A 25,351-nucleotide genomic window follows, 5' to 3' on the forward strand; every position below is an offset into this window, starting at 1 on the left:
TACAAATAGTAAGCACATGAAAAGTTGATCAACATCACTAATCGGGGAGGAAATACAATGAGAAATCACTGCATACCCAGTTGAATGACTAACGTTTTAAAAGACCAACAATACCAAGTGTTTGCAAGTATATGGAACAACTGGAATCTTCCTTTTCAGGAGCTGATGTAATGTAAAGTGATATAGCCAATTTGGTAAACTGTTAGGCAGTTTATTAAGTTAAGGATACATTTAACATGTGACTCAGGAACTTTACTCCTGAATATTTATCCAAGAGAAATGAAAACAGAAGTTTCCACAGTAATGTGTAGTTGAATGTCCATAGCTATTTTAGTCATGATAGCAAAAAACTAGCAGCAAGTGATGGATAGGTATATAAACTCTAAAGCATATTAATTTGTAATGACAGAAAGATGAGTGTTTCCGTGGGGCTATAGTGGATATATTGAGGATAGACTGTAAGTGTATATAGAAGAACTTTCCCAGATAAGAGAATTGTTCTCTATCTTGATCATGGTAGTATGTGCAAAGTTTTAAAAAATGAATTAGATTCTGGTGTCAGATAAAAAATTTTTTTCGAACTCTTAAAAGATAAGAAAACACCTGCATATATTTCACCCTTTCCTACATAACTGTTGGATTAAAAAAAAAAAAAAACTAATATACCCATAGACTTGAAAATAATGAATATTAGAATACTTTTGAATGAAAATGTATTAGAAAATAAAAAATTTAAAAAAATACATAAAACAAAATGCATTACATATTGTCAAAGATGTTGGAACCTTTAAAGTTTTCATAATTTAAAGAGAAGTAAAGAAAATAAGTGATTAAGCTTACAATAAAAGAGGTGGGATACTTACCTTCTAATACCTAAGAAAGGAGGAGCTTGGGAATAATGTTAAAAAAACTACAATAAAATAAGTGAGAAAACCAGTTGTTGATTTTAGATTTTTCCACATGGAACAATAACCTATACTATTATTATAGTATGTTATCTGAAGATGTAAAATTTTTAACTTTGCAATAGTTAAATTTACAGATTTACTCTATGCAAGTAATACTGGGGACATACAAAATTCACAAGAATTTTTAAAAAATTTCTCAAGAATTAACACCAAAATATGTAGCTTATTTATGAATGATAAAATCTGAATTCCTATGAAGATTACAGTTTGACCCAGCATATTAATCTTTATATCTCTTTTAGGAAAAGAGTGTGAATAACTTGTAATTTCTTTCAATTCATATGTGTACACATGCTAACCATACAATTAGATAGGCGTTATAAATAGGATATGGCAAAAAAGACAAACCTTCTGAAGTTTCCAGGATTTTATAACATATGCCCATTGGAGGTTTGCTGCTCTTTAATTTTGCTTTTTGGGCTAGCCAGGTGACGCCCAGTTGAAAAGACTTAAGTTCTTATGAGGCCGCAGAAGCCTTAATGTTCAGTCTCCAGTTTCCTCAGATTTTGGAGAACGCCATGTACCATCAGTTGTTTCAGTCTCCACCCTTTAGGCTAATGCTCATCTATCAAACTTGAGGCTGAGAGTGAGAGAGAGGAAGCTTCCACATAAACATACAGCAGTGCCTAAACAGCTAATCACTCTAGTCTTCCGCTTCCAGGCCCTATAATTAGAAGTCCTTCTTTTCCTTGTATTCCCAGATGACGCAAATGCTTTTTGTGGCTTGGCACCTCATTTGGGGCGTGGGTTTAGTTTATGGCCAGGCCAGAGTCTGGTTTAATCTTCTGATGCATAAATAGTTCTTAAGCCACAGTCTACTCTATGAATTTTTCCTTTTATGTGTATATGCTTTTAAACTTGTTTTCTTGAAAAAAAGCTTTCCCTCAACAGATAGTGTGCAAAAGAGAAAATTGTAAATTGAAAGAAAGCCCACGACTGTACAGTCCTACACTAGCTGTTTTTTCCTGTCTTCTCTACTCTTCCAATTTTTTAATATTATTAAAAAAAATTTTTTTTAAGCATTGGTGTATTATAGAAGCCACATTTGCATGGAGGAGTGGAAAAAAAGAGTGTGGAATAGTTAAAATGGGCTGTTACTAAAAAAATTTGAGTTAAGTTATACATTATTAACTAAACAGGTATTAAATCCTGTTGAAAAGCTATGGCATATTGAGAAGCATTCATCTGTAAGCCTATATTATTATGTGTGGACTTGGTCAATGGAGACTTATTTGACTGCTCATTCTAAGATGTTGATATGCTTTTTAAAGAAGTATACTGAGTTTTATCTCTGGTTTATGAGGAATGCATATGTGTTACAAATGCAAGTTTATCTTATTTCCTGTGAGAATGTTTTTTTAAATTGTAAGCTGCAGAGAATGATTGGGTTGTAGGAAAGTGGAATAGAATTTAGTAGTAGAGTTGTGGTGATTTAGAATTTATTTTAACTAAGGAAAATGTGGGAGGAGTGACTATATATATGCCTAACCTTCTGATTTATTGCTTGAATAATAACAAAAACTAAAGAATATAAAGTGGGTCAATGAACTGATGATTATCGGTAGGTATGGAGTGAGAGACAGGTTATACAAACTGTTATTGGGCCAAAGTAGATTGCAAGCAGTGGCTCTTTTCTCCTCTGAAAAGGTTTTCTCTTGGGAGTAGCCAGGACACTGATATATAATATGAAGTGACTAGGGCTATATGCTAGATTAGCCAAATAGAAAAATCAAGTATATTTTATGTTTACCTTTTTTTTAAAAAAGATTTATTTTTTATTTATTTCTTCCTGTTCCCCCCCAGTTATCTGCTCTCTGTGTCCATTCACTGTGTGTTCTTCTGTGACCGCTTCTATCCTTATCAGCGGCACGGAGAATCTGTGTTTCTCTTTGTTGCGTCATCTTGCTGTGTCAGCTCTCTATGTGTGTGATGCCATTCCTGGGCAGGCTACACTTTCCTTCGCCCTGGGCAGCTTTCCTTACGGGGCGCACTCCTTGCGCATGGGGCTCCCCTACGCGGGGGACACCCCGGCGTGGCAGGGCACTCCTTGCGCACATCAGCACTGCACATGGGCCAGCTCCACATGGGTCAAGGAGGCCCAGGGTTTGAACCACGGACCTCCCATGTGGTAGGCAGACACCCTATCCATTGGGCCAAGTCCCTTCCCTATGTTTCCATTTAAATATCTCCCTTATTTTCTCACAAGTGTTGATATTTTTTCATACTTTTCTTTCAACAAGCATAGTCATGTGGATGAATTATAAATACTAATTAAAAGTCAGAGAATAAAAGTAGACCCCAACAAGTTGTCTAGAAAAAACCCCTATAAAATGCAATTATATTGATAGACGTAAAGTAAAAGAAGGAAAAAATTATATGAGAATATAGAAGACTTAACACCATCAATAATTAAATAAAGTGATGTTTATATTTGAGTGTACATGGACCAGTTGCCAAGATATGTCATCATTTTCAGGGACATAAAGCACTCTGCAACAAACTAGACATCAGTATCTGAAAAATATTTGGACATTAAACCACACACTTTTATTTCTTTTTTTAAAGATTTCTTTATTTCTCCCCGTTCCCATTCCCCCTGTTGTCTGCTCTCTGTGTCCATTCGCTGTGCATTCTTCTGAGTCTGCTGCGGCTTCAGGACCAATCCTGGGACCTTCCAGAGTGGGAGAGAGGCAGTTACTCTCTTGTGCCACTCAACTTCCTGCTCTGCCACGTCTTCTTATTTTCTCTCCTCTGTCTCATGTTGTGTCATCTTGTTGCATCATTTCTCCACGTCAGCCAGCACTCCTACGCCACAGCTTTCCCTTGCTGGGCCACATTCCCATGCAGGGTGGCACTCAGGTGTGGGGTGGTATTCCTACGTGGGCTGGCACTCCACGTGGGCCAGCTCGCTGCACAGGCCAGCTCGCCCTCACCAGGAGGCCCTGGGTATCGAACCCCTGACCTCCCGTATGGTAGTCAGGAGCCCAGTTCTTTGAGCCACATCCGTTTCCCACCACATACCTTTAAATAATCCATGAGTACAAAAGGAACTCTAACAAAAAATTAGAACATATTTTTACCTTAACGTAAATGAAAATGCAGCATATCATATAGCAAAAGCAGGCTTAGAGAGAAATTTATAACAATGTATTGTTTAGGAAAAGAAGGAAAGTTCTGGAACAATCATTTTAGCTGCCACTTTAAGAAACTTTAAAAAAGGAGAGGAATAAGTAAACTCAAAGCAAGGAAAGGGAAGAAAATAATAAAGAGCAGAAATCAATGAAATTGGAAAGAAAAATAGAGAAAAATCAATGGCAAAATGTGGTTTCCTTGAAAAGATCAAGAGCAGAGTGATCACAAGAAAAAAGAGAAGACAGAAATTACCAATATCCTGAATAGAAAAAATGGACATCACCAAAGTCCCTAATGATACTAAAAAGGTGGTGAGGATATTATTATAAAGAGCTTTTACCAATAAATTTAAAATTTTAGATGAGATGAACCAATTATTTGAATTATAGAAACTACCAAAATTCATCTAAGAATAAGAAAATATAATTGGTCCCATATATATATATATATAGAGAGAGAGAGACTGATTTATTTTTATTGGTTTCTCTCCCCTTCCATCCCTCCACCCCCCCCACCCCCACCCCAGTTGTCTGCTCTCTGTGTCCATTCGCTCTGTGTTCTTCTGTGACCGCTTCTATCCTTATCAGCAGCATCGGGAATCTGTGTTTCTTTTTGTTGCATCATCTTGTGTGTCAGCTCTCTGTGTGCGTGGCACCATTCTTGGGCAGGCTGCACTTTCTTTAGCGTTGGGCGGCTCACCTTACGGGGTGCACTCCTTGTGTGTGGGGCTCCCCTATGCAGGGGACACTCCTGCATGGCATGGCACTCCTTGCGTGCATCAGCACTGCGCATGGGCCAGCTCCACACAGGTCAAGGAGGCCCGGGGTTTGAACCGCAGACCTCCCATGTGGTAGGCGGACTCCCTATCCATTGGGCCAAGTCCGCTTCCCTATATATATTTCAAATCCTTTGAAATATATATATAGTTAAATATATATATATAGTTAAAATCCTTTGAAAAAAGGTTCAGCTTTACTGGTAAATTCTACCGAACATTTAAAGGAGAAACAATAGCAATTTTATACAATCTCTTCTAAAAAATAGAAGAGGGAGCATCTCGCAATTCTTTCATTTTTTAAATGTTTTTTTTTTATTATTAGAGAAGTTGTAGGTTTACAGAAGAGTCATGCATAAAATACGAAGTTTTCATCTACCTTCCTATTATTAACACCTTGCATTAGTGTGGTACATTTGTTATAATTGATGAAAGCACATTTTTATAATTGTACTATTAACTAGGTGGTTAATGGTAGTCCATGGCTTATGTTAAGGTTCATTGTTTGTATCATACAGTACTATTTTTTAAAAAATTTTTATTCTAGTTACATATATACAACCTAAAATTCCCCCTTTTAACCACACTGAAATACATAATTCATTACTGTTAATTATGTTCTTAATGTTGTGCTATCATCACTACCAACAATTACCCAAACTCTTCCATCAGTAGAACCACTGTACAATTTAAGCATTCCTCATTCCCTATCCCCATGCTCACTCTTGGTAACTTATATTCTAACTTCTGACTCTATGAGTTTGCTTATTTTAATTATTTCAAATCACTGAGGCCATCCGATATTTGTCTTTTTGTATGTGGCTTATTTCATTCAACATGATGTCTTCAAGGTATGTCCATATTGTCACATGTATAAGAACTTCATTCCTTTTTAGGGCTGAATAATATTCCATTGTATGTTTACATCACATTTTGTTTGAGGCCAACATTGCCATGATATCAAAATCAGATAAATCTATTATTAGAAAAGAAAACTAATATACTTACAAACCAATATTCCTTATGAATATAGTCATGAAAATCTTAAATAACACATTAAATATTAGCAAATATAAAAAGGATTTTGACCAGGTAGGGTTTATCCAGAAATGTAAGGCAGGTTCAATATCTGAAAATCAATCATTATTATAATTCACCATATTAACAGACTAAAGAAGAAAATCTAGGGAGCGAATGTGGCTCAAGCAGTTGGGTGCCTACCTCCCACAAAGGAGGTCCCAGGTTTGGTTCCCAGTGCCTCCTAAAGAAGATGAGCAAGACATTGAGCTGATGTGAAGGGGTGGCACAGTGAGCTGACACAACGAGATGATGCAATGAGGAGACACAACAAGAGGCATGACAAGCAGGGAGTGGATATGGCTCAAGCGATTGGGCCCCTCGCTCCCACATAGGAGGTCTTGGGTTAGGTTCCTGGTGCCTCCTAAAAAGAAGACAAGCAGACACAGCACACAATGAAAAAACACAGAGAAGAGGCAGTGAGCGCAAACAACAAGGAGGGGGTTGTAAATAAATAAATCTAAATTAAAAGAAACAAAACATGATCTTGAAAGAAAAAGAAAAAAATTGACATCATCTCAGTAGATAATAGTTGTCAAACCCTTTGAGAAAAGTAAGTATTCATTTATAATAAAACCTCTCACAAATTAGGAATAGATAAGGACTTCCTTAAACATGATAAAAAGCATTTACAAAATATCTGCAGCTAACATCATACTTAATGGTATAAGACTAAATGCTTTCCTGTTATGTTTGTCCCATAAAAATGCACTAAGGCATGAAAAAGATTGGAAAGGAAGGCATAAAATTCCATCTACTCATAGATTACACAATTGTTTGCAAAGAAAATTCCATATCATCTCCCAAAAATCTCCTAGCCCTTGAAGGGCTATAAAAGTATATCACAGCAAATATAACATGAACATGTAAAAAGATCATTGCTGGAGAAGGGGGAAAATGGTTTGATGGTAGATATATAGGAGTCCTCTATGTTATATATGTGACTTTATTGTGATCAAAACATTTTTGAAGACAAAATTAAAAATTAAAAAATAAGTAAAAATTAAAATGTGTCAGAATAAAAGGGGGAAATGGTAAAGACAAATGAGTTTATATGGCTAAGAGACTTCAAAATTAGTCTGGAGGTCATCAGAGGAGTTACATTTATACACATCTCAGCAGGATCTCAGAGATAACCAAAGTAGATGCAACCCCAGGTACTGGGACTCCTGAGGGCTATGGAGACACCCAGGTCCTACAGTCATGGCAGATGGTCTGGAGTTCAGTGCCTTGCCAGTGGGCCCTACTTTGGAATTTGTGCTCCTGAGTGTGATGGAGTTGGACTCAGATGTCGTAAATATCAAGGGCCCATCAATGGATACTAGTCATTGCCCCTGTACTTGGGTAATTGTTCCTTTTTGGATTAGTAGATAAATTGGGACTTTCCTTTAAGGTTTCCATTAAAGTTTTGGAGAGAGGGTGAAAAGGGATGGAAGATGAGTGTGGACTCTAGTTCCATAGGGGTACATGAGTTTCACAGATAAAGAATCTGTTTTTTAAAAATGGTTGAAGGTGGGGAAACGGACTTTGGCCCAGTGGTTAGGGTGTCCGTCTACCATATGGGAGGTCCACGGTTCAAACCCCGGGCCTCCTTGACTCCGTGTGGAGCTGGCCCATGCGCAGTGCTGATGCGCGCAAGGAGTGCCGTGCCACGCAAGGGTGTCCCCCGCGTGGGGGAGCCCCACGCGCAAGGAGTGCGCCCGTGAGGAAAGCCACCCAGCGTGAAAAGAAAGAGCAGCCTGCCCAGGAATGGCGCCGCCCACACTTCCCGTGCCGCTGACGACAACAGAAGCGGACAAAGAAACAAGACGCAGCAAAATAGACACCGAAAACAAACAACCGGGGGGGGGGGGGTGGGATTAAATAAATAAATAAATCTTTAAAAAAAAAATGGTTGAAGGTGCTCTGTAAATTCAAGCATATAAAACTCTCTTGTAACCATACATCCACCTAGTATATAGAACACATTTAATGAATGTTCCAAACAGTGAAAAGCAATTGGACTTAATTGTGTTCTGGTAGTTTCACACCCAAGAACATTCACCTTTCAAAGCTTTACTCTGTATAATTTCCTTAGGAACTCACCTGTTGTCTTCCTGTGCCTTAGTGAAGCTGTTTCATTCCTATTTCAAATATGTTTACCCAGGACTTCTTTCTAGGTGTCCAGCCTTTGCTAAACATGATCATTACACTTTGTACTCCATTAGGGATCTCTAGCACTATTATATCCACTAGAGACCTAAGAGGTGTGCTTCATTATCTGAGAGTGGCAATTTAAAGTATATTGCAAAGAAAAAGAAAAAGAAAAACAATTAGTTTATTGCATCTGTGATAAAAGGAAAATTCATTTAGACAAATACAGCAAACATTTATTGAGCACCTGTATTATATAGCATATATATATACACACACCTTATTACCATACCCTGTACCATTTGTTAAAGATGAATAGAGTGTGCTCAAAGAAGGCATATTCTCTACAGGGAAATATATATATATAGTACTCTGATACATTGTTATGAACAAGAATTACGGTATTTATGAAATTGTGCAGCAATAGGAAGAAAGGTAACAGTGGTTTTATGCTGATAGGGAGGTTCAAAACCAGAGAAAATACTAGATTAGGGATGCAGAAAGGGAAGAAAAGCAGAGAGGGTTGAGAGTATTATCTAGACACTAACGTGTATGACAGGAATCAAGACTTTCTTCATGTGGTAATTAGAATATTACTCAGTTTATTCTTTCACATCTCTTAAAAATGAGAATTATTTGCTTTGTGCCTAGCTGTTTACTTGTAAGTCAGTTCTCTATTTCTATCTTGTCTCTGTATTCATTTCAATTTAAACCATATTTATTTCCTTTTTAAACCCAGATCTGATCATGTCATGGAAAAAGTCATTCAATGACTCTCTATTCCTGAATACCTACTTCATAATCACTCTTTAAAAAGGCAGGTTGAAGCTCCATAATCAGGCATGCAGAATTGGAATCTCTGTCACTGGAGCTCACAAATATGTGCTTTAAAAAATCTGCCTACTTTCATACCCAAATAATAGTACTGCTAGTTATAAACATGTTGGGCTTTCACATTTCCTATTCATTTTCTATTAATGATTGAGGTGATACATGCACAACTGTGTGATTATACCAAACACTGTTAATTGTAAAAAAAAATAAAAATCTGCCTTGGTGATATTTTTCAGAACTAAATAATGAAAGCAGGTATATTTTTTAGCAGGCCATCTAGGCTTCTTCACAAGCTGATGCAACCTATCATTTTACTCTGTTTTTGTGTCATTCCCCCCCAAGTACCTTATGATAGAACCATCTAAAACTGCCTTTTCACCATTACCTACACACAACAATCTTTCTTGTTTCTGTGCCTTGTGCATGTTCCTTCCTGTTCCTAGAATGTTCTTCCTCTCCTTTGCCTCTACTATAAGGGAAATATGGATGTCATCTCCTCTATGAAGCCTTTCCTAAATCTCTGATGAGTTATGTGTTCCTTCCTGTGTTTTCAAGTAGTACTTTGTATGTACATAACAAACCTTTATTATTGTACTGCCACTGGACTGCGAGCTCCTTGAAGGCAATGCTTAGTCTTTTTATCTTTGTATTTGTAGCACAGTCCCAGACCATGAGAGGCATTAAATAATTGTTTGCAAATATCCTAAATACCACAGAAAGTATTCTTACTTTAAAAGTTTATTCAAAACCAGAAATCAAAACACTCTACAACCACGCAGTTGTGATACATGATGACAGCTGATTGTCAGAAGCTGATTTAACTGCCCGGTTTCTTTAAGTCACTGAGATGCCGAATAGTTTTTGCATTAAAAAAAAAAAAAAGGACTCCAATGATACTCTAGGATCCATGAATCACAAGTGATTCAATAGCCAGAACTGTAGAAAATGAAAAATATTGTATCCCCCCACTTCAGAAGCAAAAGTGCAATTTAGTACAAAGATCACAACAACTTACTGGCAAAACTGAAGGGAGAAATAGACATTCTACAGTAATAGTTGGAGACATCAACACACCACTCTCATTATTAGATAGAACATCTGGACAGAGGATAAATAAGGAAACTAAGAGCTTTAATAATATAATAAATGAACTAGACCTAACAGACATTTATAGAGCATTACACCCCAAAATAGCAGTATATACATTCTCTGGACTGCACTGTGTCTTTTAGCAAGTGTTCACATGATCTGATTTCCATATTAAGATTATGTAAGCAACCTGCAATGCTGGAAGTGAGATAATTTTTATGACACTAATTTGATAAGCAAGATAATCTCATTTTATAATAAATGAAAATGATATATATGTTTTTAGCAGACTTCTTACATTCATAAAGCCAACAGAAACAAAGCATTCCTCTTTAGTATAAACAGCTGGTAAACTGATCTTAAACTTGTTTTGTTAATAAACAGCCTAAAGCTTAACTTTTAAAAAGGGAAAGATATAAATTTTTTTTGCAGTATATTTTTTCTGTATATTTTTCCATCTCTGTTCCTCATCTCTAAGACCAAACATGTCTTTTTCCATACTAAACCAGTGATTTCCTGTTAAAATCTATATAGTTTCTGAGATTTGCAAACATTTCATGCAATAGAATGAAGCTTAGGAGTTCTAATGAAGGTGATGCGGGAAGGAGGACTTTAGCTGTTTAATATAAAATATCTCTTCACCAAAATAAAATATTACCCAGTTGAGAGATGAATTGCTTGGACTCTAAATTAACATTCCCTGCTTTTACCTGCTTTCTTCTTACTAGCTATTAGTGGGTGAATTTCTTTTTTTTTTAAAACAAATCAATTTTATTGATACATATTAATAACACATACAATTTATCCAAAGTGTACAATCAATGGTATTTGGTATAATCACATAATTGTGTCACTTCAATCATTGTTAGAGCATTTTCATTATTTCAATAATAATAATAATAAAAGACAGAGAAACAAGGAAACAAACAAGAAAATTCTTCATCTTTCAATCTCCCTGTTTCCCTTGCTGTACATAGCTGCTATTTCTGGCTATTCTTGCATAGTTATTTATTTCTTTAATAAGCAGTTTTACTGAGATATATTCACATACTATATATTCTATCCAAAGTGTATAATCAGTGGGTGAACTAATTTCTTAACCTCAAAGAGTTGTGCCTCTATTTTTCCTCTTGAGTTAATATATGAAAAACACTTAGAATGTTGCCCATGCATCTTAGCAATTGTCATACCCTTTTGCTTTATTCTTTTCTTGTGTATGTTATTGCTGCTTCCATGATTCTTAATTTTTAACTTTTTAAAAATTGAAGTTTATCATATATATATGGCCATCCATAAACAATAAGTATATAGTGAATTTACAAAACAAACATGCCTATAATCATACAGGGCTCCCATACATTATCCCACTAGCAACACCTTGCACTGTTGTGAAACAATTGTTATCATGATTCATTTTATTTAAAATAGCCTGTCTTTTGAAAAGCCATGTGCCATGATGTTCTATGTTGGAATACTAATATAGTGTTAAGGTTTTGTCTTTGCATGGGAAAAAGACATTTTGTTTTTATTCTTTATTTTTGGAAAGCTTGTAATATTTGGGCAAAATTTTTTGACATACTGCTGCCACAGATTGATTTTAGGATATATAATTTAATGTATACATATAATTTAATACACTATTGCATTAGTTACCATGCTGCATGTTTTGCAACTTAGGTTGAGCATTACTCAACCACTGAGCTACACCGGTTCCCCACCTTTGTTTATATTTTAAAGCATGGATTGTAGTTGGTGAAAATACTGCATCCACATACACAGTCATCTTTATTTTTGTCCTTTGTTGTTTTTTTTTTTGTCTTCCAGGAATGCTTTTAGTCACTACAGACACTCTTGGCCATGACTTTCATGTCTTCCAAATTCTGACTCACCCTTGGTCCTCATCACAAAGTGCTGTCCATCATCTATACACTCTTCACAGAGGAGAAACCGAAGCCAAGGTAAGTTCTATCTATTTTAAAAAGTTCTTTTCTTTGTATAATATGACATCTGATCTAACTAGACACATATATCACATTGAATCTTTTTTTAAAAAGATTTATTTATTTATTTCTACCCCACCCCCACCCCAGTTGTCTGTTCTCTGTGTCTATTTTGCTGCGTGTTCTTCTTTGTCCGCTTCTGTTGTTGTCAGCGGCACGGGAATCTGTGTTTCTTTTTTGTTGCGTCATCTTGCTGTGTCAGCTCTCCATGTGTGCGGCACCATTCCTGGGCAGGCTGCACTTTCTTTCGTGCTGGGTGGTTCTTCTTACCGGGCGCACTCCTTGCGCGTGGGGCTCCCTACGTGGGGGACACCCCCGCGTGGCACGGCACTCCTTGCGCGCATCAGCACTGCTCATGGGCCAGCTCCACACAGGTCAAGGAGGCCCGGGATTTGAACCGCGGACCTCCCATGTGGTAGACGGACGCCCTAACCACTGGGCCAAGTCCGCCGCCCACATTGAATCTTAATGTTAGTATTGGTGAGAAAATATTGTTCTTTGTAATAGAATTGTTCAGGTACTTAAGAAAAACTGTTTCTACTGTTTTTCACCTAATAAATATACAGGTAATGAACACATTGCTGTTAAAAATTTCAGGCAATCTTGATAAAAGTTCTCTTTCTCCTGTTCTTCCCACCTGTAGCAGTTTGATATGGTTATGAATCCCATAAGTAGATATTGGATTATATTTGTGATCTGATTTATACCTGGAGTTATGATTGGGACTTTGATTTGGCCATATCATTAGGGCATTGAGTCCCTGCCCCTTGGTGGGTGGGGACTCACAGATAAAAGGCATGGCAAAGGACAGAGTTGAAAGTTTTTGATGTTGGAGTTTTATGCTGAAGTCTTAAGCTGGAGCCCTGGAAAGTAAGCTCACAGAGGAAAGAGAAGCAAGACCCTGGAAGGGAGGAACCTAGGAAGCCTGAACCCTCACAGATGTCAGCAGCCATCTTGCTCCAACATGTGATAATAGACTTTGGTGAGGGAAGTAACTTATGCTCTATGGTCTGGTATCTGTAAGCTCCTACCCTAAGTAAATTCCCTTTATAAAAACCAACCAATTTCTGGTATTTTGCATCAGCACCCCTTTGGCTGACTAATACACCACCCTCATAACATTTCTTGCAACAGAGAAAATAATAAAGTTTTTCAATTCATATTGCTATATATCAATACCCAGTGGTATGCTGTTTGGGCATATTATCTTGTGTGAGATATGTTAAGTCCAGATGGAGAGAGAGAGAAAAAAAAAAAAGTTGGAGAGATTTATTATTCTCACCGTTCCCTGGGGAGAGAGCAGCATGTCATGCAGGGCTACCCAGGGAAAATACCAGGGTCAGTCACAAGGCAGAGAGAACAGGTCGGACTAAGAAAGTGTCTTCTGTGGTTTCTGTGGAAAGCCTGCAAAGGTGGGACGTGTATTCCAGTGTGGGATTGGCTGACTGTATTTGAAAGTGGCTTCCTCATAACTTGGGTCAGAATTGCTTAGGAGTAATAGATATTTAGATAGTGCTTGGCCACCTGGGGATGCTTACAAATGTTAAAGCATCAATTTATTGAAGCTTAAAAATACAGTTAATGCATATGCTGGAGCTATTTCTCACTGGCTAGTGAAAACCAGTTATGCACATCACTCCCAAACTCTATATTCAGTGACCTCACATTGCTAGCAGGAAATAATCCATGGTAGGGGTATTTATGTAATGGAAATAGGAAACAAATTAGAGCTCTTTTTCTCAGAAAGATGGTTCTCAACATTTGCCAGCACTCAGCAGCACACACTCACATATATACCATACACATATGCATGTATATATATAATTTAATACATTATTGCATTAGTTACCATGCTGCATGTTTTGCATATATTTAATACTCTTAATTATCACATGGTAGATACTGTGATATTATCTCAATATTCTAAAATCCCAAATACCCTTTTGTTTCACAGAGTCTGTTGTCAAGCATTTACCAGTACATCTTAACATTACTCAAGTGGGACAGTGAGATGTGTGCTTTTTGATACAATGCAATAGGATATACACAGCATCATTTATGAAGTATTCTTGCCCAGCACCCTAAATTAAACTTGAATCTAATGGAACCTCTAGATATAATTACCACTATAAAGAAAATTGAGGGATAGAGGAACAATTTAAACAACATCATGAGGATATAACTAGCCAACTCTAAATGTGGGAAGTTCTGCATTACAAAGCTGATGTGATTTCCTCAACAAATAATTGTCATGGGGAAAAGAAGTGGGGTTACTTTTTTTGTGCTTATTGTTTATGTATGTTCATGTATTTTTTTTCCTTTTTTTGTTTTATTTTTCTTATGTTCATGTATTTTAAATGGAAAAAATATTCTGACAAAACGAATTAGAGAAAAGCAGGATTTGCAATTTCTTAATAATTGTTGAAGCTGGGTGATGACCATGTAGGTGGTTCATTATACAATTCTCTATGCTTTGGTGTATGTTCAGAAATTTATTTTAAAATGTCAGAATAAAATGACACCCTTCACCAAAATTTTGCTCATTTGCTTGCTTTAGCTTTATAGTATGGTTTATTGTTCATTTTCCAAAAAATTCTCAGCTGTTCTTGGGAATTTAAAAAAAATACATTTTAGAGTAAGCTTATTAAATTCTTTAGATAATCCTGTGGAGATTTTATTTGGAATGCATTGAAATCACACCTGGGGAAACAGACTTGGCCCAGTGGTTAGAGCATCCGTCTACCACATGGAAGGTCCGCGGTTCAAACCCCGGACCTCCTTGACCCGTGTGGAGCTGGCCCATGCGCAGTGCTGATGCACGCAAGGAGTGCCGTCCACACAGGGGTGTCCCCCGTGTAGAGGAGCCCCACGCGCAAGGAGTGCGTCCCGTAAGGAGAGCCGCCCAGCGTGAAAGAAAGTGCAGCCTGCCCAGGAATGGCACCGCCCACACTTGCCGGGCTGCTGACGACAACAGAAGCGGACAAAGAAACAAGACGCAGCAAATAGACACAGAGAACAGACAACCGGGGGAGGGGGGGAATTAATTAAATAAATAAATCTTAAAAAAAAAAAAAAGAAATTACACCTTAATTCAGTTAAACTTGATATGTGGAAATTTCACATTTAATAGTTATTACACTTTAAAATTAGTTATTGCTGTGGTATTGATTTTTGTGTCTTTCTATGTTGCCAGACTTTCAAATTAAGAGCAGATAATTTTCTGCACTTTTTCTTGGATTTTCTAAGTAGAATCTTTTCTGAAAATGATTTAATTTTTTGCTTTATTCAGTTTCATTCTTTGCATTGACTTGTTGACCTTTTGCATTCACTAGGAACTTACTCAACTGTAGTAGTAATGGCAGTAGTCTCTTTTAATAATATCTTTTGTCTGTTCTCTTTGACTTTATTCTTTCGCTCTGTTTCTAGTATCTTTTCCATTTTACAAGTAAATGTATCAGTTTTAGACAGTATCTAAAATTTACTGAGCCAAACAAAGTTGACATTCTCCACTCCAAGCTGCCTTGCTTGGAGTAACATTGTATTCTGTTATGCAGTCTTCAAATTATCTTATATATTTATGTAGTGAATTCATTTTTAGTAATGCAGTAGTATTTATCTTTTTCAATTATTAACCTAGCAATAGAGATCTGAAGAAATTTTTATTTATTTATTTCTCCCTGCTCCCTCTACTGTCTGCTGCTATGTTCATTGGCTGTGTGTTCTTCTGTGTCTGCTTGTATTTTCATTGGGCAGCTCCAGGAACCAATCCTGGGACCTTCCGGAGTGGGAGAGAGGTGATCATTCTCTTGTACCACCTCAGCTCCCTGGTCTGTTGCATCTCTTATTGTCTGTCTTTGTTGTGTCATCTTGCTGCTCCAGCTTTCTGCATGGGCCAGCACTCCTGCACAGGGCAGTACTCCTTGCGTGGGGCAGCACTCCACATGAACCAGCTTATCACACAGGGCAGCTTGCTTTCACTAGGAGGCCCTGGGTATTGAACCCTGGACCTCCTGCATGGTAGATAGGAGCCCAATTGCTTGAGCGACATCTGTTTCCCAAAAATTTTATTTAATATTTCTGCCAATTTCAACATGTAAAGATTGTCTGCATTAAAAAAAAATGTTTTTTAACATATCAGTTTTATTGATACATATTAATAAAGCATGCAATCAATGGTATTTGGTATAAACATATAGTTGTGCATTCATTTTCATTATTTCAACAATAATAATAGACAAGAAAATTCTTAACCTATAATCTGTGTTTCTTCTGCTCTACATTTCTGCTATTTCTGGCTATTCTTGCACAAATTATTTATGTATTTATTTATTAAGCAGTTTTATTGAGATATATATTAAAGTCTGCACATTTATTTCCAATTAATACCTACGGAAAATTCCAACCTATTAATTGGTAGGATCTTTGAATCCTCCCACTTAGGATCTTGGAATCTTCTTAGTCCAAATCCTTTCTGAATTCAGCATTTAAATCTTTAATCCTTAAATTGCTACTATATGTTTTTCCTGATTGTAGTTTCTCATTGACACAGTTCAGAAAAGACTACAAACATGAAATGGATTTGCACTTTTTTCTTCTGCTCAGATATTCTATTCCACAGTTAAATTAGGAAATCTTAGCTTTTTTGTTACTGAACAAGTTTCTATTGAGCATTTTATCTAAACCAAGTCCTCCTGAGTAGGAGAGAAATTAGAGAATGGAATTTCAGCCACTAAAGCAGTATCTTTTCATTTAATATTTAATGTTTAAATCAGGAAAATAATCATTTATGTGCAACTTTTGTTCATTTATTAAGTATATGGTTATTCAAGTTCTCATATATACTCTACAAAATTTCTTAACTCTTGAAGAAATACTTAGAATATCTAAACCTTTTGAGGGTAATGAATATTCTCTTTTTTCTTTACATGATGTCTATCATAACTACTATTAAAGTTTCTTTTGATTTTAATGAACTTGATCCTTCTATTAAGAATACATATTTGAAGTGTATTAGTTGGATCGTGACTTTTCAATTATGAGATATTCATTAAGAATTCCCTTACTTCCTTTCCTTTTTATCCAAGTAGAATTAATCAACCTCTCCCTTGTGTCACTCATTTTATAACTCTATTTAGTACTTAGTTTTTCATATTTTGATTGGTTGTCTACTTGTCTGTCTCCAATAATACTGGGCTTTCTTTCAAAAGTTAAATTGCACCATTTTATTTCTTGTTTGCTAAGGGCCTGTCCCAGAGCTAGATATGTTTTCCTCCTGAAGTATTGGTAAGTAAGTTGTCAACATGAGGATATGTTCCATTGCTCTCTATACTAGAATTTATATTTCGTACAAACAGAGATATTTCTACTACATAACCATCAAAAAATTAATGTAGATACATTACTACATCTAATTCTCAGACGCCATTTAAGTTTTCCTGGTTGTCCTAGTAACTAGCAAAAGGATCTAGGTCAGAATCACAATGGATAGCTTCCTTCAGTCTAAAACAGTTCCCCATCCTTTCTTTGACCTTCACAATTTTGACACATTTAAATATTATTGCCATTTATTTTGTATAATGTCTCCCAATTTTGACTTGTCTAATGTTTCCTCATGAATAGATTCAGTTTACTCAACTTTGGTAGGAATATCACAGAAGTGATGCTGGTTCTTCTTATTGTACCCTATCTTGTGGCACCTTAATTATTTTAATGTTCAAAGTGTCCCAGATTTGTCCAGTTTGAACCCATTACCTTGGTGTCTGCGTCCTTTAGACATATTTCCATCATCCTTTGTGTCTTATCTTTCTGGCATATCTAACTTGCATATCATTTAGTTACCATTATTATTATTTTTTTGCCGTGATATTAGTTACCATTATTTTTTAAATCAGTTTTTTTGAAACCTTCATAAACCATTCAGTTCATCTGAAGAGAACAATCAGTGGCATTTGGTATAATGGCAGAGTTGTTCATTCATCACTTCAGTCAATATTAGAGCATTTTCATTACTCCGAAAAAAAGGAAAAGAAAAAAAACAAAACAAAAAAGACAAACTAACAAATGTAAAATAAACCCTTACCCTTAGTAGTCACCTCTCAATTCTCTATCCGGCACCTGCCATACATAGCTGCTATTCTATTTCCGTCTCTGTAATTTATTTGTTTTACTTTTTTACACAAATTGAATTATGCCCTATGTAGTACGTTGTGTCCACTTTCTTTCACTTAGCATGCTTCACTTTTTTTTCAACCATTGATGGAAGATTAATATATTATTGTACACTACTGTCCACAGTTTGTTTTGGTTGTATTTTTGCTAAATATCACCCTGTATAACATAGCACACCTTCTTGTGAAGAATGAATATGATTAAGAATGTTTTTCTCTGAAACAGAATAGATGTACCTTTTGTTTTTGCCTCTTTTGTATGTGTATAAAATTAGATGCCAGATAAAAAAGCTGGAGCATTTTAGTTAGACTTAATTTTCAATATGCTGCTAGTTTCTTTCTTAACTCAGTTTTTCGTTTTTTGTTTTTTTTTTTAGCTACAGGGGGCCAGGGATTGAACCTGGGATCTATATGCAGGAAGCTGGTGGGCAGCCACTGAACCACTTTGGCTCCCCTAACGTTTTTAATTTGTTTTTCTTGCTGATTTTGTTTTGTTTTGTTTTTTGTTTTTTGGAGGCACTGGGAACTAAACCTGGGACCTCCCATGTGGGAATTAGGTGCTCAACTGCTTGAGCCACATCTACTCTCCTCTTAATTCAGTGTTTACACACTCTGTTCTATCTGTTCTAGTCACTGGTGTTCTCTAGCTCAGCTATAACCTCTTTGTATTTGCATATTGTAAGCATTAAATGTTTGAATTAGCATTATTTATCTCTTAGTAATACCTACCAGTCCAACCTGAAGATAGACATCATTATTAGGCTTCTTGGTATCTTCATGCAGGAATATATACAGTTCCTTGCCTATAGCAGGAGTTTGGCAAATGTGTGCTGCTGTTAAATACTACTCCCGTTTATCAGGTAGACACACCAAATAGAAATTACAGAAGTGATTTTGTGATAGGTCACATCAAATATCAAGATATTATAAACTTTTTTAATGATGATAAAATTAATTTTTTAAAGGTTCGACTAAAAATTATTTTGTACTGATCTATGAAATCCAACAATGGCAATGAAATAAATATAGTACTTTATCTATGTAGCCCTCTTTAAGTACTTCAAAATCATATCATTCTAGATTCTTCTAAGAACTTTGAAGGGACTTTAATCAAACAATGAAAAAAAAATAGGAATGTGGATCTAATTATGTTGAATTAAGTTGTTTTGTGGTCTTCGACTTGGATTATCATATGCATCTGAGAGTAATTTTCTGCAGCGCCCATATGTAGTAGGAAAATATTCTTTATTTTCAACAGTAAAGTCATATGTAGTATTTTAAAAATATATTTCTATAATGTCTCACTCAAATACAGTCTTTTTTTGTATTTAACATGCTAATTTTGGTAAATGGCTAACTTGCTTTAAAAAAAAAAAAGATTTATTTATTTATTTCTCTCTCTTCCGGGCCACCCCCTGTCCTGCCCCGCCCCACCCCGGTTGTCTGTTCTGTGTCTATTTGCTGCGTCTTCTTTGTCCGCTTCTTTTGTGGTCAGCGGCACTGGGAATCTGTGTTTCTTTTTGTTGCGTCATCTTGTTGTGTCAGCTCTCCGTGTGGGTGGCGCCATTCTTGGGCAGGCTGCACTTTCCTTTGCGCTGGGCAGCTCTCCTTATGGGGCACACTCCTTGCGCGTGGGGCTCCCCTACGCAGGGGACACCCCTGCTTGGCACGGCACTCCTTGTGTGAATCAGCACTGCGGGTGGGCAAGCTCCACATGGGTCAAGGAGACCTGGGGTTTGAACCGTGGACCTCCCATGTGGTAGACGGACGCCCTAACCACTGGGCCAAGTCCGCTTCCCCTAACTTGCTTTTAAAGCATCTAAAAGCCAGATAAATATCTAGCAGATATCCAAGTAGTCCTGCAAAATAGTATGAGTAGTATCCTTAATAATGCAGAGAGAGAAAAGTCTGGTTATGTAATATTTTATTTTTATTTTTATTTTATAAACAAATAAATTTTATTGATACATATTAATGAAACATACAGTTCATCCAAAGTGTACAATCAGTGGTATTTGGTATAATCACATTGTTGTGCTTTCATCAATGATTATTAGAGCATTTTCATTATTTAAATAATAATAAAACAAAAAATTATTATACTAAAAGTGATTGATTTTACACTTTAGATACAGTGTGAAATTATTTAAATAACTGTGCAAGAATAGCCAGAAATAGAAGCTATATAATGCTGGGGAAACAGAGAGATTGAGAGGTGAAGAATTTTCTTGTTTGTCTGATTTTTGTTTATTATTATTATTATTGAAATAATGAAAATACTCTATTAATGATTGAATTGATGACTGCACAACTATGTGATTATATCACATACCATTGATTGTATACTTTAGATTAATTGTATACTTTATTAATATGCATCAATAAAATGGATTTGTTAAAAATAATAATAAACAAAAAAACAAGAAAATTTTTCACTTCTCAATCTCTTTTGCTTCCCCTGCTATATATAGTTTGTTTCTGACTATTTCTGCACATTTATTTTTTTAAGCAGTTTCATTGTGATATACTCATATACCATATGCTGTCTCCAAAGTGTATAATTAATGGCTTTATTTTTTAATGACAATGTTGTATATTCATCACCGCAAAAAATCTTAGAACAATTTCACTACTCCAAAAAGAAAAACTCCACACCCCTTAGCAGCCACCTCTCAATCTATCCTTCTATAGAAACATTATGCTGAGTGAAAGAAACCAGACTCAAAAGTACTACATATTGTATGATTCCATTTATATAAAATGTAAATATAAACCTGTTTATAAAGATGAAATTAGATTAGTGATTATGTAGGGCTGGGGAATGATTATGTAATATTTCATATGAGTATGTTCCAAATATTGCCCGTTTATACTGAAATTCAAGTTTAACTGTACATTATATGTTTTCTTTTTCTAAACCTGACAACCTTATGCATGACCCTATAATCCTGTGATTTCCTTTGATCTTTTTTTAAAAAAAAAATCAGCTTTTTTGAAATATAATTCACATACCATAAAAATAACCCTTTTAAAGTGAACAATTTCGTGGGTTATACTGTATTCAGAGTTGTGCAATCATCACTACTATCTACTTTCAGAACATTTGCATCTCCCCCAAAATAACCCCCTTACTCCTTAGGAGTCACACTCCATTCTTCATGCTTTTATTCCTGGTTGGATGCTGTTTAATATTTATATAATTGAGGACAAATTATTTCAATTCTGTAAGCTTCAATGTACTCATCTGTAAAATGGGACCAATATGTTTTTCATAGGGTTGATTTGAGGAATTATCAGACATGATAGATCTTATCATGCTTATCAATGCACTTGGCCAAGTAAACAGCAAATGAAGGAGTTAGTATTAAGACCTTCACTTCCAGCCAAGATGGATTTACCTTCCTTCCTGAAACAATTAAGCAGCAAACAAATATGGTTTTCCAGACATTGTACATCAGGCAATGAAGGATAGTGGTCCTTGATAAATAGAAAACAAATGAAAGAGTCCCATGATTGCCCCAGCTGTCAGGGCACAGTACAAAGAGGGGTATCTAGGTGGAGCCCACAGACACTCCCTCAGTTGATACAATGGAACTGAGAGTCAAGGGACGCCAAGGCCATAGAGTCCTCAGGGCAGAGTACCAGAGAGAAGAGAACTGTAAAGAGAGAGTACCCCCGAAATCTGCTGAGGGTTCCCCTCAAGTATTTAACTGAGTGTCAATCTATGCATCCATATGAAGATACTACTTAAGGCTGGGGGAAGAACCACTGTTTAGAACAGAAAAGAACTGAAGCTGTCTTTATTCAGAGATGATATAATGTCTATGTAAAAAAGTCTGATGGATTCTGCAAAAAAAGTTAGAACTAATAAGTGATTTTTAACAAATTTTCAGACTACCGTACCCTTATGCAAAAAAATCAGCTGGACTTCTAAATACTAGAAGCAAATAACTGGAACTCGATAATTTTGAATACACTGTTTACAATAGAGCTATTTATAGGGACATTTAAAATTATGAAATGCTGACATCCAATGTACATGATCTATACACTGAAAATTACAAAGCATGACTCAGAATAGTCAGTATTGTTGGTATGTAGATTCAGTGTAATCCCCATAAGTTAATTCTAAAATTCATATGAGAAGGTGAAGACTTGTGATAGTCCCCCAAAATTAAAAAAAAAAATAACTGTGAGAAAGGTAAGGTTGGAGGGATAGCCCTACCTGATATCAAGGTTTATTAAACCTATAGTAATCAAGACTAATTTGTATTAAATAGACCAGTAGAATAGAACAGGAAGTCCAGTAACATTCTCATACATATAGACAACAAATGCTTTTTTTTTTTCCATGTCAGTATATACTCTGACAGATTTTTGACAATGTTGCAAAGATAAGTCTGTGGAGAAAGGTTAGCCTTTCATCAAATGGTGATGGAACAATTGGATATATATTTGCAAAAAGTGAACATTGGTCCTAACTTCCCCCAATATACGAAAATTAACTCTAGGTAGATCTTTGCCAGCTGTAGCTTGGGCCTCTGCCTCTGTGTCTGCTGCTGGATCCAAGTCTCTGCCTTTGGAGTCATTCTTCCTTTTTCTTGAAGAATATGTAGTACATCAGAGTAGCTCTATCAATCTTTTTCCTGCATATAGAATTTTGTAAATTGAACAGTCTAATTTTACTACTTTCTATCTCTGTCCTCTTCAGTCTAAACTGGCATTGTTAGTGCTGATATAACACAAATCTTTTGGTCTATGCCATTAGTCATGATTGTTCTCCATAGGTCTTCCTGAATAACCCTGTCTCTCTCTATTCCTGGCTTCTGCTGAGGTGATTGAATGGGATCACAGGCATAATCACTTCAGCAAAAGGTTGTTCAGTCCCACCCTTGGCCTTCTCTCCAGAGCACACTTTCCTAACAGTGAAACTCCTAATATTAGCATATTTTGCATCTTAGTAGGTTATTCAAATAATGAAAGATCCTAAAGAATGATTATGGTTAAATTATGAACACCCTGAAAGGCAGTAAGGGGTATATGGAGTCAGAAGGACAATCTGGGAAACATAAAGTTGTTTCACAAATTTTGGCATCCAGCCATGATGGAATAACAGGAACCAGATCAACCTTCTATTTCAGTTAGGGTTCCACCAGAGAAACAGATGCAGTAGGATATAGAACTGGAGTTAGAGAGAGCAGCCACAGGATCAGAATTGGCACATCAGCAGTTGAATCCCAAGATTACCCAGATGTTGGAAATAGCAGAAATGATTTTAAAGCAACTATTGTAAATATACTCAATGACATGAAGTAACTATAGTTTTTAAAAAATCAGTCTTATTGATTCATACTAATAAGCATATAATCCATCCAAAGTATACAGTCAATCACAAAGTATACTATGTGATTGGTATAATCACATAGTTGTGCACTCATCACTTTAGTCATTATTAGAGCATTTTCATTAGTCCAATAATAGTAATAAATATAAAAAACAAAAAAGGAACCCCCCCCCAAAAAAGCTCTACCCCTTAATAATCACCTCTCAATCCCAATCAAAATTCAAACAACCTTCTTTGCAGAAATGGAAAAGCCAATCATCAAATTAATATGGAAGGGTAAGTGACCTTGAATATCCAAAGCTTTAAAAAGAACGAAATTGGGGAACTCACACTTGTTGGTATATAGACCAATGGAATCGAACTGAGAATTCAGAAATCAATTTTCACATTGAGGGCCAACTAATTTTTGGCAAGGGTGCCAAGTCCAATCAGTAGGGGAAGAACAGTTTCTTTAACAAATGGCGTTGAAAAACCTGGACTGCCATTTGTAAAAGAATGAAAGTGAACCCCTACCTCACACGTTATACAAAAATCAATTTAAAATGGATCAGAGGCCTAAATAGTGAGCCAGACTATCATACTCCAAAAAACAGGATGGGCATAGGGAATGGAAAGTTAAGGCTTCAAGTGTACAGGCTTCTGAATTGGAATGATGGAAATGTTTGATAGTGGATGGTGGTGATGGTAGCACAACATTGTGAACATAACTAACAGTACTGAAATATCTGGGGAAGCAGACTTGGCCCAGTGGTTAGGGCATCCATCTACCACATGGGAGGTCTGGGGTTCAAACCCCCGGCCTCCTTGACCTGTGTGGAGCTGGCCCATGCACAGTGCTGATGCGCGCAAGGAGTGCCGTGCCACGCAGGGGTGTCCCCTGCTTAGGGGAGCCCCACACACAAGGAGTGTGCCCCATAAGGAGAGCCACCCAGCGTGAAGAAAGTGCAGCCTGCCTAAGAATGGCGCCGCCCACATGGAGAGCTGACACAACAAGATGATGCAACAAAAAGAAACACAGATTCCCGGTGCCTCTGACAGCAACAGAAGTAGACAAAGAAGACGCAACAAATAGACACAGAGAGCAAACAACCCAGGGCAGGTTGGAGGGGTGGGGAGGAAGGGGAGATAAATAAATAACAGCTTCCCTTTAAAAAAAAAAAAAAGAAATATTTGAATATGGTTAAAAGGGGGAAATATTAGGATGTATATATGATAATAGAATTTTTTTTTTTTTAAGATTTATTTTATTTTATTTAATTCCCCCTCCTCCCCCAGTTGTCTGTTCTCGGTGTCTGTTTGCTGCGTCTTGTTTCTTTGTCTGCTTCTGTTGTCAGCAGCACGGGAAGTGTGGGCGGCGCCATTCCTGGGCAGGCTGCACTTTCTTTCGCGCTGGGCGGCTCTCCTTATGGGGCGCACTCCTTGCGCGTGGGGCTCCCCTACGTGGGGACACCCCTGCATGGCAGGGCACTCCTTGCGCGCATCAGCACTGCGCATGGGCCAGCTCCACACGGGTCAAAGGAGGTCTGGGGTTTGAACCGCAGACCTCCCATGTGGTAGACGGACACCCTAACCACTGGGCCAAGTCTGTTTCCCAGAATTTTTTTTTTTAAATCCTTGCAACTACATGGTGAACCCTATATTAAAGCATGGACTATAGTTATAAGCACAATTATTAAACTGCTTATAACACAATTATTAAACTGCTTTCAACAGTTATAACAAACAGTTGTAATGAATGTTCCACACACGGCAAGGTGCTAATAATAGGGTGGTATATGGGAATCCTGTATTTTATTTATAATTGTTCTAAAAACCCACAACTTCTCTTAATT

The 25,351-nt window shown here is 36.6% G+C and overlaps 1 protein-coding gene across 12 annotated transcripts in view; it reads left to right on the plus strand.

Annotated features, from left to right (window-relative positions):
- The window catches only part of BCAS3 (BCAS3 microtubule associated cell migration factor), a 586,860-nt gene that overhangs the window by 165,214 nt on the left and 396,295 nt on the right, over positions 1-25,351 (plus strand). For all 12 annotated transcript variants that reach the window (XM_071210528.1, XM_071210535.1, XM_071210533.1 and 9 more), the window contains one exon: positions 11,833-11,966. In XM_071210528.1, the coding sequence (XP_071066629.1) occupies positions 11,833-11,966 (134 nt within the window). The remainder of the gene's footprint in view (positions 1-11,832; positions 11,967-25,351) is intronic.

The sequence above is a fragment of the Dasypus novemcinctus genome, chromosome 21, assembly GCF_030445035.2.
Source record: "Dasypus novemcinctus isolate mDasNov1 chromosome 21, mDasNov1.1.hap2, whole genome shotgun sequence".
Lineage (NCBI taxonomy): Eukaryota > Metazoa > Chordata > Mammalia > Cingulata > Dasypodidae > Dasypus > Dasypus novemcinctus.